The 13716-nt window shown below is 50.6% G+C and overlaps 1 protein-coding gene across 1 annotated transcript; it reads right to left on the bottom strand.

Moving 5' to 3' along the window:
• Nucleotides 1-290: 290 nt before the first annotated feature.
• IGSF23 (immunoglobulin superfamily, member 23) lies at nt 291-8479 on the bottom strand. The gene is given in 4 exon segments (XM_012653234.1): nt 291-447; nt 2134-2274; nt 2276-2387; nt 8305-8479. Coding segments are annotated over 4 exon segments (585 nt in total).
• Nucleotides 8480-13716: the final 5237 nt, after the last annotated feature.

Here is a 13716-nt window from a genome sequence, read left to right as displayed (position 1 = left end):
CAGCCACGTGACTTGCTTGGGCCAATAGAATGTGGAGGAAGTGATGGTGTCAATTCTGAGCTTGGGCCTTAAGGGGCCTTGTGGCTTCTGCCCTCACTGGGAGATCCTGCCTCTGTCGTGTGAACAAGCTTGGGCCACCCTGCTGGCGGATTAGAGGTGACACGGAGGAGAGGCCCTCTCTGATGGGGCTGTTGGATGGGTCTCTGTCTCCATGCAGAGCGAGCTCTGTGCCTCGTGGGTGTTGAGTGGCGGCTGCCTGTGGACGGGTGAGGGGCAGGCAGGAGGTACCTCTAGTGCTCGATGAGGAGTGAGCCCGTGGCCCCCAACAAGACTATGGCTCCCAGAATTCCAGCCACGAGGAGGCCGATGGCAGGCCCTCCTGACAGGGAGAGCGTGGGGTCTGGCTCGATGGGCTCAGCGTCCGTGGGATCCATGATGGGTTTTGGGGACCAAAGAGGGGCAAGATTGGAGGCATCACCCTCCCTCCCTCCCTCCGCACCCCCCACTCTGGCCATTCCACCTCCTGAGTGTATCTCTCCAATCCATCCCCTCCTCCCCACCCTCCGGCCCTCCGCCCCAGCCTTCCCCTGCCCTCCTGACCCCGTCTGGCCCACACACGTCTCCTCCCACTGCACGGAAGCCAGAAGGGGCTTTCCAAAGCTCACACTTGACCCTATTTCTCTTCTGCTAAGAAGCCTGCTATAGCTCCCCAGCACCCTGGGGCAGAAGCTGGTCCCTGAGCTTGGCCTTCAGACCCTGCCACCTGGCCAGCACTGCCCAGCATGGGCTGGACACACAGTAGGTGCCCAATAACCATTTCCTGAACAGCAGCTGAATGCATAAAAGGGGTCTTGGAAGTATCATCATTCTCAATGACTATATCAGGGTCACCAGGTGCTGTAAGAGGTAAATTTTTTTGTTCTCCCAGTGAACCAACCCAACACCAAATCCTGGAGCTCCCCCTGGACCCTGGCTGGGGAGATGAGGCGGTTCTCTGGGTTCTCCGGGACCTGGCCTGGCCAAGCTTTCTGTCACCCCATCCTGTCCATGCCCATCCGGCTCTGGACCTGGCTTAGGTGCTCCTTGCCGTCCCAAATGCGCTCCCCCTCTTCCCAACTGGCGCCAGCTCCTCTGTATTCTTCTAGTTCACCCCAAGCCGTTTGTCCTCCATGAATAAAACACTAAAAACAATATTCCTGATAACGGCTGCTCTTCGGCACACCTGCTGACAGGTGTTCTGCCGGCCTCGGTCCCCCATCGTTTCTGTTCCTTCTAACAACCCTGCGAAGGTATATAGGCTCGCCCCATCATACACAGGAGGTAACTGAGGCTCAGAGAGGGGAAATCACTTGCCCTAAGTCACCCAGCCAGGAAGGCACAGGAACGGGAACTAAACCCAGTTTCAACCAGCTCTCAAACCACTTCTCTGACCCCAACAACCTGCCGTTCTCGTTATGGCTGCCCGGGGCCCCACACACGCTACCGCATATGCTAATAGTCACAGCACTAATGACAAAAATGATAACCCTAATCGTAACAACAGCACTGACTCACACTCATCGAGCACACACCAGTGTTTGACAGAGCGAGGCATTATTATTTTAAGCTGTTCACCTGCTTATCTCATTGAATGCTCTTAACTGTGCTTTGAGGTGGGCACTATTATTTTCCCAATGTTGTAGATGAGGAAATTGAGGCACAGAGAGGTCAAGGCACTGGCTCAAAGTCACACAGCCGGGAAGTGGTGGAGCCAGAATTGAAATTCCGAAGTCGGTGCTCTGAGCCACTCCTTGTGGTATGATCTGCGTGTTTGGCAGGCACGTGCGGAGCCTCAGGGGAAAAGGGGCTTCCCATGTTCGCGCAGCCAGCAAATGCTTGGAGCTGGGACCCAGGTCGCCTGGTCCGGATCCTTAGCTGGGCTTTGTACAGTTAACGTCTTTCAGCTGCAGCTTGTCATCGGAAAATAGGCTACTAATCCACAGCCCGCCAGCTGGATGGAAGAATGGAATGACATTTTGGCTATAAAGGCTCTGAGAGGGGACTGCTCGTAGAAGGTGGCTCAGCAGAATCGGGAAGGCTGCCACAGGCCAGTGAGGGTGCAGGGGCCTTGGGAGGGTGGGGGACTCACGTGGCAGCATGACAGTCACGGGCTGGGAGGACCGCTGCTCCTCGCTGCTCGTGGCCGTGCACACGTAGGTGGCCAGCTGCTCCCAGGACAACCGCCGGATGAACAGCTGCTCCCCGGTCCCACGGATCTTCCCATTGAGGGTCCAGCTCAGGGTTCGCTATTGTCACCCACTCCAAGATCACCGAGTAGTTGAGGTCACTCTCGATGACGCCCTCAATAGCTTGTGGGACTGTCAGCAGCGGCACTGGCTTGAAGCTGTCTGCAAAAACAGGGAGCGAGGCCACGTGGGTGGGGACCGCTCAGAGAGGCTGGGCATTTCTTCTGTGCGCCACAGGGCCGTTGATCCATCCATTCGTTTGTTCATTCATTCACCAAGGAATGTGTCCGGAGAGGCTGGCCTGTGCCCAGGGCTGCCCTAGACTGTGGGCGTAGCAGAACTGTTGGTGGCCCACTCCAACCCCTCCAGCTGAGCACTTCCAACTGCCAGCCCCTGTGTCCCGTTGCCCGAGGGCTTTTACTGGTTGCCAGCGTCCCTTTGCCAGGGAGGCAGCAGGCCAGAAGCGCTGCGGAATGAGCACCCACAGCCGCGGGCCTCCACGATGCCTTCTCTGCCTCCCTGCCCCCCGCCCACCCCCCAGTTCTCTGCACCTCCCAGATAACCCGCCTTTGAATTCTCGCCTCTGGATCTGCTTCTGGGTGAACCAAATCTAGGACACTGGGTCTCAGCAGTGATTAAACAGAGGCAGTCCCTGCCCACATGGAACCCACCATCAAGTGGGGAGACAGTCAACAGACAGACAAACAAATATGTAGTAGTGGTAAGAGCAGGAGGAAAACTGCAGAGGGCTGCGGGCTGGACTGGAGGTGGGGTAAGTGCATTGCAGGTAAGGTGGGTCAAGGACGGCCTCTTTCAGGAGGTGACGAATGAGCAGAGTCCTGAAGGAGGTGAGGAAGGAGCCACGCGGATTCCTGGGGAAAGAGTTTTACAGGCAGAGGGAACAGTAAGTGCAAAGGCCCTGAGGTGGGTGCGAGCCAAGGTGCGCACAGAGAGGAGGGAAAGATGGAGAGAAGTGGGAGAAGAGGTCAGGGAGGCAGTGAGGGCAGATCATGCAGGACCTCCTGGGCCAGGGTGAGGACTCTGACTTTGACTTTGAGCGAGGCGGGAGCCACTGAGCAGAGGAAGGATATGAGCTGGCTTAGGTGTGGACAGGATGTGTCTGGCTACCACGTGAGAAACTGCCTTTAAGGGTGCAGGAGTGGACACTGGGAGCCCAGTTGAGGAGGTGACCCCAGTGGCCCACAGTTCTCATCCACATTTTTCAGGCGAAAGGCTCTGAGGTTCAGGGGTGATGAGGGCCAGGCCTCATGCTCAGAGAGGGGCACATCTGAGATTAGAACTCAGGCAGTGTGTCCTGGGAGCCTCCACTCAGAGCTGATTTTTTTATTTCAGTGTAATGTGATAGGTCAAAAGAACTTTACCAGAACCAGGGAGCTCCCCGAAGGCTTCCTGGAGGAGGAGGTGCCTGAACTAAGCCTTGAAGGAGGAGAAAGAGCCACCAGACGTAGAAACAAGAACTCATGTGACAGCCACCTCGACAGGGCTCTTACCACAAGCCGAACACCATCCTAAGCACATGTGTTAATTCAGGGCTTGTTATTCTCCAAGTGAAACCCATGCGTGGGCGGTGAAATCATTTAATAGGTTGTCATCGGCACTGGAAACATGAAAAGAAATATTACAGAAAACATCAGACTGTGTTATTCACAGTAATAACTATGTTACCAGCAGTAACAGTAATAACTCCATGTATATTATTACTAGAAGTAACTATGTTACTAGGATAACAGTTACTATTCCAAGCACGATGTGCTCTGCATTCCTTATGAAAACCACTGGATTCGCTCATTTAATCCTTACAACAATCCCTTGAGGTAATTAGCATCATTATTATCCCTATTTTGATGGGAAAACGAAGGCTCAAAGAGATCAAGCCCCTTGAAACTAACAGGGCTACCATTTGCTTACCCCGTGGCAGGCGCTGTTGTAGGCATTTGACACGATCGACTCATTTACTCCTCCTAATAACCCTATGAGATAGGTTCTGCTATGATCCCATTGCACAGATGGGGAAACTGAGGCACCAGGAAGGGAAGTCACTTTTGCAAGGACTCATGTACGGCCTCAGTGACGGTGCAGGACGCGGTGCAGGGAGTTCTCGCTCCAGAGCCTGCTGCCACGCTAGGGAGCACAAGTTCCTGCTACGTCTGTCTTTGGGAAGGGCACTCGGGCTGAGAATGGCATAGGCAAAGGTGGGGAGGCCTTTAGAAGAGGAATCAGCCTTCAGGTCACAGAAATACAGACTGATGGCCCGCAACAGTCCTTAGGATCTCTGGGGGAAGTAAAAGCCCCTCGGTGCAGAAGCAGGGTTCCGAGTAGCCACGCCTGGCCTTTGCATTCTACCACAGAGACGTTGCCGGGCTAGAGAGGCAGCGCGGAAGGAGAGAAGCTCCAGGATCATAGAGAGTTTTGCAAAATCCCAGTTCAGTCTTTTGCTCACTATATGCCCACAGGCCGCTGACGTCACCACTCTGAGCCTCAGTTTCCCCACCTGTGCAATGGGGCTGGTGCTCAGAGCATCTGCGTTCTCAGGTTGTTGGGAAATGACCCAGTGTCTGGTACACAGAGAATGCTCAGTGAATTGGCGCCTGATGTTTACTCCGGTTGGCCCCTCTGCAGGAACACTTTCCCCCGCTTTTCACCTGGCAAACTCCTACTCATCCTACAAGTCCCAGCTCAGATGTCCCTTCCTCCAGGAAGATCCACCTGGCCCCCCACCAGGCTGGTCAGACATCTTTTATTCCCGTATCTCCCTGGCTGAGACCCCAGCATCAACCACAATAGAGAAGGCTAAGGAAGTATTTGACGCACACGTAACATAACTTTTTGGGAAAAATCGTGTTGAACGGAAGGCCTACTGCCACCAGCTCTGCCCCAATCCCTCGGTTCTTGTCTCCCTGCCACAAAGAATGACAGCGGTCTACAGATCAAGAGTAGAAAAAGGACTTTACTGTAAGCTGAAAGGAAGCAAAAGTGCTTGAAAGTCCACTCCACATGGCAGGAGTGGGGAGGGGACCTTTGTCCGCAGGGACTCTGGCCCCGAGCTCTCTTTTGTCATTTTCCCTCAGGGAGGAAGGGCCGTGCTGTGCTGTTCGAGTTGTCCAGTGGAGGGTTTGTCTCCACCCTTGCTTTCTCTGCGGTGCACTTGGTTCTCCTGCCTTTCTGCACTCAGCAGGCTCAAAAGTGCCATGAAAAGTTCCTTTGTCTTTCTTATGTCCTCGGCTCACTTGCCTCCCCTCCTCCCGCTCATATCTAACCTGTCTGCTCTAACACTACGTTCGGCCCTGCTCACCCGCAGCTCCACCTGTCCCCTTCAGCCACACCGAAACACCAGTGGCCTTCTCTGTTCCGCAACCTGGACGCTGCTCTGCTCCCAATGCCTCAAACTCGCCAACACCGCTCTTACCCCTCCAGCCCTTGCCCGTGCTGTTCCCGCTGCCTGGAACACCCTTCCATACCACCTTTATTGGCTAACTTTTATTTTGCTTCAGGTATCGTTTTAAATGGTACGTCTGCAGAGAAACTTTCTTCGATCCTATCCTTGCAATGATTCGTTTAGTGTCTGTCTCCCGTGATAGACTGGGAATTCCAGGCTGGAAGAAACTAGCTCTTTATTGTGCGCTGCTGATTTTCCCCCTTGTCTGGGAAGTTCCCCCAGACCTTCTTGGGGGGCTCAGGGAGGTACTCTCTGGGTTCCCCCGACCCAGCCCTGCCCACTGTGGGTCGTCACTGTCTGGAGATAAGTCTGTCTCCCCTAGTGGACCGTGAGTGCAAGGAGGTGAGGGCAAGGCCAGGGCTGTCTCAGTCACTGTTGGGTCCCCAGTACTGCCCAGCACCGGGCCAGACACAGAGTAGGTGCTGATGTTTTGTTGAATAAATGGATATAACAAAGTATCCCAGCCCTGCTCAAGCCTTCCCCCAAAGCCTCATCCCCCCTAGCCCACGTCACTTGTTGCTAGGCAATGGACACCTTTTCTACACCTGCCACGCACCCATTGTGGAGCTGGCGGCCCACACAGTGCGGGCTGACCAGCAGGTGGCTTGCCTGGCTGACCTAGCAGCCAAACACATTGGGTTGGAAGGAACACTTGGCTAAGCCATTGGGATTCAGAGGAGTGGTGAGACCCCCAAAGGGCATCCTTAAACATCAACCTCTGGCAGAAACTGCTGGATGGCTCCCAACATCTCTTCTTCCCTTCTTCCTTTAGTCACAAACCCCCAAGTTTTAGGAGGGCATATGGTTGCCTGGGATAAAGACTACATTTCCAGCTTCTCTCTCTTTTTTTTTTTTGAGACAGAGTCTCACTGTGTTGCCCGGGCTAGAGTGCCGTGGCATCAGCCTAGCTCACAGCAACCTCAAACTCCTGGGCTCAAGCGATCCTCCTGCCTCAGCCTCCCGAGTAGCTGGGACTACAGGCACACGCCACCATGCCCAGCTAATTTTTTCTATATATATATTTTTAGTTGTCCAGATAATTTCTTTATTTTTAGTAGCCACGGGGTCTTGTTCTTGCCCAGGCTGGTCTCGAACTCCTGAGCTCAAACAATCCTCCCACCTCGGCCTTCCAGAGTGCTAGGATTACAGGCGTGAGTCACCAGGCCCGGCCTACATTTCCAGCTTCTCTTGCAACTAAGTATGGCCAAGTGACTAGCTTCCAGCCAATGGGTTATGAGCAACCTCAGTGTTGGCTTTTAAAAGGAAGTCATTTTTATTCCCTTTTCCCTTTCTCTGGTACGTTGCTTCGAATGCAGATGTGATGGGAGCCATCCCAGTCCCATGGTGGGACAACACCCTAGTGATAAAGGAACAACTAGAAGCCTGGATCCCTGCACCATGAAGCCACCATATGGTCCCTCAACTGTTTATGCCAGACTGTAATGTAAGAGAGAAATCAACCCTCATCTTGTTTCAGACTCTGTTATTTTGGGTCTTTGTTAGAGCAACAGAATCTGAATCCTAACTACTATGATCTCTGTTAAGGACTGTATTGAATCCCCAAAATTCATATGTTGAAGCCCTAAGCCCTAGGACCTCAGAATGTGACTGCATGTAGAGACAGGGTCTTTGACGAGGTGATCAAGTCAGAATGAAGCTGTTAGGCTGGGCCCCAATCCAGTCCGACTGGTGTCCTCATAAGAAAGGAAGGTTGGGCAAACGGAGAGATGCCAGGGGCGTGCACACACTTGGAAATGGGAGGACAGAAGGAGAAAGCGGCCATCTGCAAGTCAAGGACAGACGCTTCAGAAGAAACTCAACCTGCCAACACTTCGATCTCGGACTCCAGCCTCCAGAACTGTGAGGAAATTAACTTCTGTCCTTTAAGCCACGCAGTCTGTGGTAGCCCAAGCAGTCTAAGATGGTCTATAAACTGCCTTCTAAGGAGGATGGGTCTGGTTGCCCTCCGGGCTTTGTTTTTCTGGTTCAGGTATTAAAGTTCAAGTCCAGAGCTTGAAAGCGCATTAAAACATAAGTGAAGTTGAAGGCTGCTACCAGAGACCGTCTCCGCCTTTTCTACGTGATGGTGAACATGTATCTCATGAACGTCTGTGGGAAGGTATAGTCCACGACAAAAAATGGCCGCAACACCTTGTAACTCCTCCCCTTTAAGAGGCGGAGCCTAGTTCCCCCCTATAGAAGCTGAGCCGGCCATGTGACTTGCTTTGGCCAATAGAAGGTGGAGGAAATGATGACGTGTCAAATCTGAGCCTGGGCCGCGACGGAGCTTCTGCGGTCGCTCTTCTTCGCTTGCTGGCTGAGCCTGCTGGAGGATGGCAGGCCCCGTGGCCCAGTCAGCCCCATCGCCCCAGCCACCAGCCGGGCCACTGCCAGGCATATGAATGAGACCATTCTGGACCGGCGCCCAAGCACCCACACCTGACCACAGGAACCGTCCCGCAGCATCGTGAGTGAAATAAATGGTTGCTGTTTTAAGTTTTGGGGTATCTTGTTGAGGGGCGATTGATTACTGGCGTGCGATGTGTCCTGACGCGCCCTGCTGGGGTCCGGGGGGTCTGCTTTCTGAGTACTCAGCCCCTCCCACCGCGGGGCGCCACTCACTCCTGACGCGGATCTGCTCCGTCGCACTCCTGCGTCCCCTGCTGGTTTCCAGCACGGCCGTGTAGCTGCCCGAGTCCTGAGCCGTCACGTTTCTGATGACCAGGCTGCCTTGGGTGCCCAGCATCTCCCGGCCAGTGTGAGCGGGTCCCGGGAGGCCCTCAGGGGAGAATATCATGGCTGCGGGCTGGGCTTCATGCCCTCGGAACCACGAAGTGGTGAGGACGCCATCCAGTCTTCGGGTGACAGGCAGGTGGACGCTGGCTCCTTCGGTCAAGGGATCCAGTTGCGCGGAGGAGGGCAGCTGGGAGGAGGCAGAGCAGGTACAGGAGGCGAGCAGGGTGCCTTGGAGGAGGTGGGTAGGAGGAAGAGACAGCAGGGGGAGCAAAGGAAATCAAAGGCAACATGCTGCCCCACAAGTCCAAGTCACCCTTCCCAAGCCACTGAGTGTGTGCTTGGCCCACCAAGAGTCGATGATGACAACGATGATAATGATAAGAGCAGAGTAGAAAATAACAGGGCACATTCACTGATTGATTGAGCATCTACTGCAAGCTTGCCATGGTCTTTTTTGTTTGTTTGTTTTGGAGACAAGATCTCACTCTGTTGCCCAGGCTGGGGTGTGGTGGCACGATCATAGCTCAGGCCCAGGCTGGTCTCGAATTTCTGGCCTCAAGCAATCCTCCCACCCTGGCCTCCCAAAGTGCTGGGATTATAGGTGTGAGCCACTGCACCTGGCCCCACCAGTGTTCTAAGTGCTGGACATGTATCAACTCATTGATTCCTCACATCTAACCTGCTAATCACACATTCATATTATGCTGGATGTTGCAAACAGCTGCTTCCCACACTTCTCTGCTCTGTTGTCTGAAAGGATGACTTCTCTGAGCTGTGTTTGCGGGCAGTTACCTACGCTCCCAGCAAAAAATCGGGTCCCTTAGGTAGGGGTTGTCGCAAAGGATAAGAAAATAATAGAAAATGGAAAATAATAGAAATAAAAGAATACACAGAGACAAAGGTATCGTTTCATAGGTTTATAGAGATAAAAGGCAAAGCAGGGGTACTCAGGGGTCCTTACGAATATCTCCGTGAATTGTAAGGCCAGGAGTGAAGTTTTACATGGGTATTTTTGGGTACAGTGATCGGTTGCCAGGGGTAACAGATTTACATAATAACAGGTAGTTCATTTTAGGTTAAAAGTCTAGGTTAGAGAAGTCTAAAGACTTCTTTAGATCCCTTAACTAACTCTATCTACGTGAACAAATGGTCACAAAAATCTTTCAAAGACAAACTTTCTAAGTTCTAAGATAAAGCTATCACTTAACAGAAGGACCAAACAGAGATATAGTGGCTCCATATTTCTTTCTCTAGTAATTGCAAATGGAGACAGGTAGTCAGAAGTCGAGCAGGAACTGTCCCTTGGGCTTATTGTTTTCAGCCACAGGTGTCTGTCCCTCAGGAGGGCATTCTTTGATCAGCTCTCATCCTGTGGCTCCTCGCAGACCTGCTTTGTGGTTCAAAGCAGGCGAGAACCACAGGTTTGAGATTTGCAGCACCACCTTGGAAAGCAGCTGCCACTGACCTTTGAGATGCCCTCCTGAGGTGAAGCAGCTTTTGATATGCAAACTAACGTGTGCACATATTCCTTCAGGGCAAAGCCCTGTAAAACTCCTGGGACCATGTCTGTCTCTAATATAGTTATATTAATTTATGGAGCGACAGCATTGTTGGGGGTCCCTTGCCTTTTGCTGCTGGTTGGCTTCTGCTAGTGGGCATGTTGCTAGAAGACGGGAAGGCAGCAGAGGAGTGAGCTTAGGGATTAGACCTGAAGTTCTCTCCTCCACAGTTACCAGGGCTTGGCTGTGTCCTAGCTCCTGCTGGGCAGCCCTCCCCAAATGCTACTCTCTTCTGGTTCTGGGTTCTGCTCTTCCTCTTACACCTTCTAGTCTGGAGGAAGTAACAGCTCCCTGCAGTTGCTAGCCCCTGGGTGCTGCATAATTTCATGTTGTTCTCCCTATGCCCTGCCTACACCTCTGCAAACAATCCCTGTCTTAAACTCTCCTCACTACGCCCTTAGAGTAGACCATCTGTCTCTTGCCTCAACCATTATTGACATGACTGTGATACCCCATTGACAGATGAGGAAACTGAGGCTCAGAGAATTTAAGACATTTGTCCAGGACGTCATAGGTGGCAAACAGTAGAACTGTGATCTACACCCAGGCAGTCAAAATTCTCAGCCACTAAACTGTACTGATGAGTGTTCCCCCCATCCCCTGCCTTAGTGTCTCTCATTTCCTCTTATTAAAATTTCATACTGAGATAGGGAACCGGCAGGCCCTGTTTGATAAGACCCAAACCAACGTCTCTGACAAAAGAGGATACGGTGGAGAAACCGGTAAAACCAAGATGGTAACTGAAGCAACCTCCACCTGCCCTTGTTGCTCATTACACCCTGCTTATAATGTGTTAGCATGCTAAAAGAAACTACCACTAGCGCCATGACAGTTTACAATCACCATGACAACTCCTGGAAGTTACCCTATATGGTATAAAAGGAGGAGGGACCCCAATTCCTGGAACTCTCCACCCCTTCCCCAGAAAACCCATGAATAATCCACCCTTTATTTAGCATATAATCAAGAGGCAGCCATAAATAAAGTCCACCAGCAATGTATGAGGGCTTCTCTGTCTGTGGAGCAGCCTGCTTGCCACGTTTGTTTAATAAAATTTTGCTTCCTTTTCCAACTTGAGGCTTGCACTTAGATTCTTTCCTGCATGAAGCCAAGAACCCTCTTGGCCTTCAGGGTGAACCCCAGTTTTGGGGTCCACTTTCCTCTGTCAGTATTGGTTGGAGCTTGGAGTTGAACCCTTGGAGTTAGGTTCCACATCCCATTCCCTTACCCATTCCACTCTTCTGCCTCTCTCTGTAAGGATGTGGTAGGAACACACACCCTAGCCATAAAAGACTGAAACTTTTGACATAAAAGTGAAAAGAAATTCCTGCAAGGTTAAAAAAAACAAAAAACCACTCACAAAGTCAGGAGAATAATGACATACCAGGGAAAATTATTTGTAACTGATATCACAGACAAAGAGCTCATTTCACTAATATATAAAGAGTTCCTGGAAATCAATAAGAAAAATATCAGCAACCTAACAGAAAAATGCACACCCGTGGTTGAATCTCAAAAATGTTATGTTGAGTGATGAGTGCTCAAAGTGTACTCTAAAGAAAATCTAACCTTTTTTTTAAAAAAAGAAAATCAGTGGTTGCCTGGGGTGGGGAATTAACTTCAGAGGGGCACAAAGCAATCCTGTTGGGTGATTGAAATGTTCTATATCTTGATTGTAGTGGTGGTTACATGGTCACAATATATCAAAATATACATTTAACGTGGTAGTATTTTAATGGATGTAAACTATACCTCAATAAAGTTGATTTCTAAAAGTATACAGATACTTAACATCTCTGTGCTTCAGTTTTCTCCTTTGCAATAGGAGAAGAGCAGCACCTGCCTGGTGGGGTTGTTGAAGGAATAAAGGAGAATAAAAAGTGTGAAGCTATCTTGCTGTGAATGATAAATGGAAGCTATTGTTATTGTTCCCCTTTGGCATGCCCTTCTCTGGAAGCTGATACAGGGCGGGGGAGGGGGGTACGCCCCCTCAATCTAGTTCTTACACCCCCTTCTCATCCCAGGTGGCTATGGACCAGTATCAGGGCTACGAGCCTCGCCCAGCTCAGCGGCAGCCACTTGCTGTCCTGTGTGATGGCGCCCCCTGGCGGTAGAGGTGTGTATTTGGGTGAGGACAATGGTGGGATCGTTGCTTGTCTAGACGTGGGTGCAAGACTGGGCCTCCATCTCCGGGAGTGGGTGGGTGCAGGACATCAGGACCCACCCCATCTACAGCTCCTGGGGATCACAGCTAACACTCCCTGTGGCTGCCATATGGGAAGAATGGATTACTGATTGATGTTGGCTTCTAGCTGGGTAGGACAGGGACTTTGCCCCAGCTGAGGCCAGGATTTTATCAAGAGTTTTGATAAGAAGGGGCAAGGCTGGGCTTGAAGAGGAGATTAACTGCTCTTTGGCCGTGCCTGCTCCCCAGAACACCATCTGCCCCAGGTGAGCGACAATCCGCGACCCACTGTGGATCGTTTTTGGTGGAGTCAGTTCTCCAAACATCTGTCAGGAAACTTTACAGATTAGAGACCCTCAGGGGCTGAAGGTTTAGGATGCCCACCGTCTCTGCAAAAGGAATAAAGTTTGGGAAGAGATACCTCTGATATCCATGCCCTCTTCTTCCTTGCTAATTAATATAAACCTTATTTTTTAAATGGACACATGGAAGCCCAGCAAAAATACTATATTGTCTAGGTGCCCTGAAGCTGTGTGTGGCCATGTGACTACCTTTTGGCCAACAGATAAAAGTAGAAGTGTTGTATGGGACTTCCAGGAACTGACCTTAAAGAGAGTTTTTTTAAAACCCCTTCTTCCTTTGCACTATTAACTGGAATGTGGCTATGATGGTTGGAGTGCTGGCAGCCAGTTTGGGCCACAGTTATATACCAAAGATGACAGAATGATAATATGAAAGAAACCTCGGTTCCCATGATTATGAAGGCCTGGATTCTACTTTCAGACTCCATTTCTGTAAAAGAGAATTAAATTTCCATCTTGTTTAGGACATTTGATTTGGGGTTTTTCTGTTATTATACTTGCAGCTGAACCTAGTCTTGACGAAATGCTCTCTTTGGGAGGAGAAATGCAGGGTACATCCTATCAGGGCAGGTGTACTACTTAAGGTTCTTTTGGAAACCACCATCCAGGAAACATAGACGCCAGAGAAACGGGGTCAGTGTTCCAAAATTAAAACTGAAGGTCGTGCTTATATAGGCAGAAGACAAAGAAATTTAGAAGGATTATAATATTTTCTATACAAGGCTGGTTTATGAGTTACAACAATTTAATTAGTTACAGTCTATTTTCTTTTCCATACAGCTCGTTTCCATTTCCTTTCCAATTTAAAAGAGGGTATTTAACATTCCATCATAGACAACGTGATAGTCATAAAAAAGTCTTTGTGTAAGAAAGGGAAGAAGGAATTTAATCTAGGATGACGTTCTACAGTGAAGAGGGAAGAAGTCTTCCCTGTTGCCATTTACAACATTTTACAACACAAGGTAGGTAAGGAAGAAGGCTAATCTATACTCAGAGAAACAAAGGTTACAGCTTCCCAGGTTACAGCTGCCTATGTGACTCAGGTCCCATAATCACCTTCCCTTAAGGCTCAAAATATTTTAAAGTTCCAACAGCTTAGATTTTTTGAATTGTTTATTTTCATGCCTTCATTTTTTTTTTTTTTTGAGACAGAGTCTGGCTCTGTTGCCCGGGCTAGAGTGCCGTGGCGTCA

This window comes from Propithecus coquereli, unplaced genomic scaffold, assembly GCF_000956105.1.
Source record: "Propithecus coquereli isolate 6110/MARCELLA unplaced genomic scaffold, Pcoq_1.0 Scaffold42, whole genome shotgun sequence".
Lineage (NCBI taxonomy): Eukaryota > Metazoa > Chordata > Mammalia > Primates > Indriidae > Propithecus > Propithecus coquereli.
The sequence above is the reverse complement of the archived record's forward strand: the minus strand, read 5'-3'. Positions and strand labels throughout refer to the sequence as shown.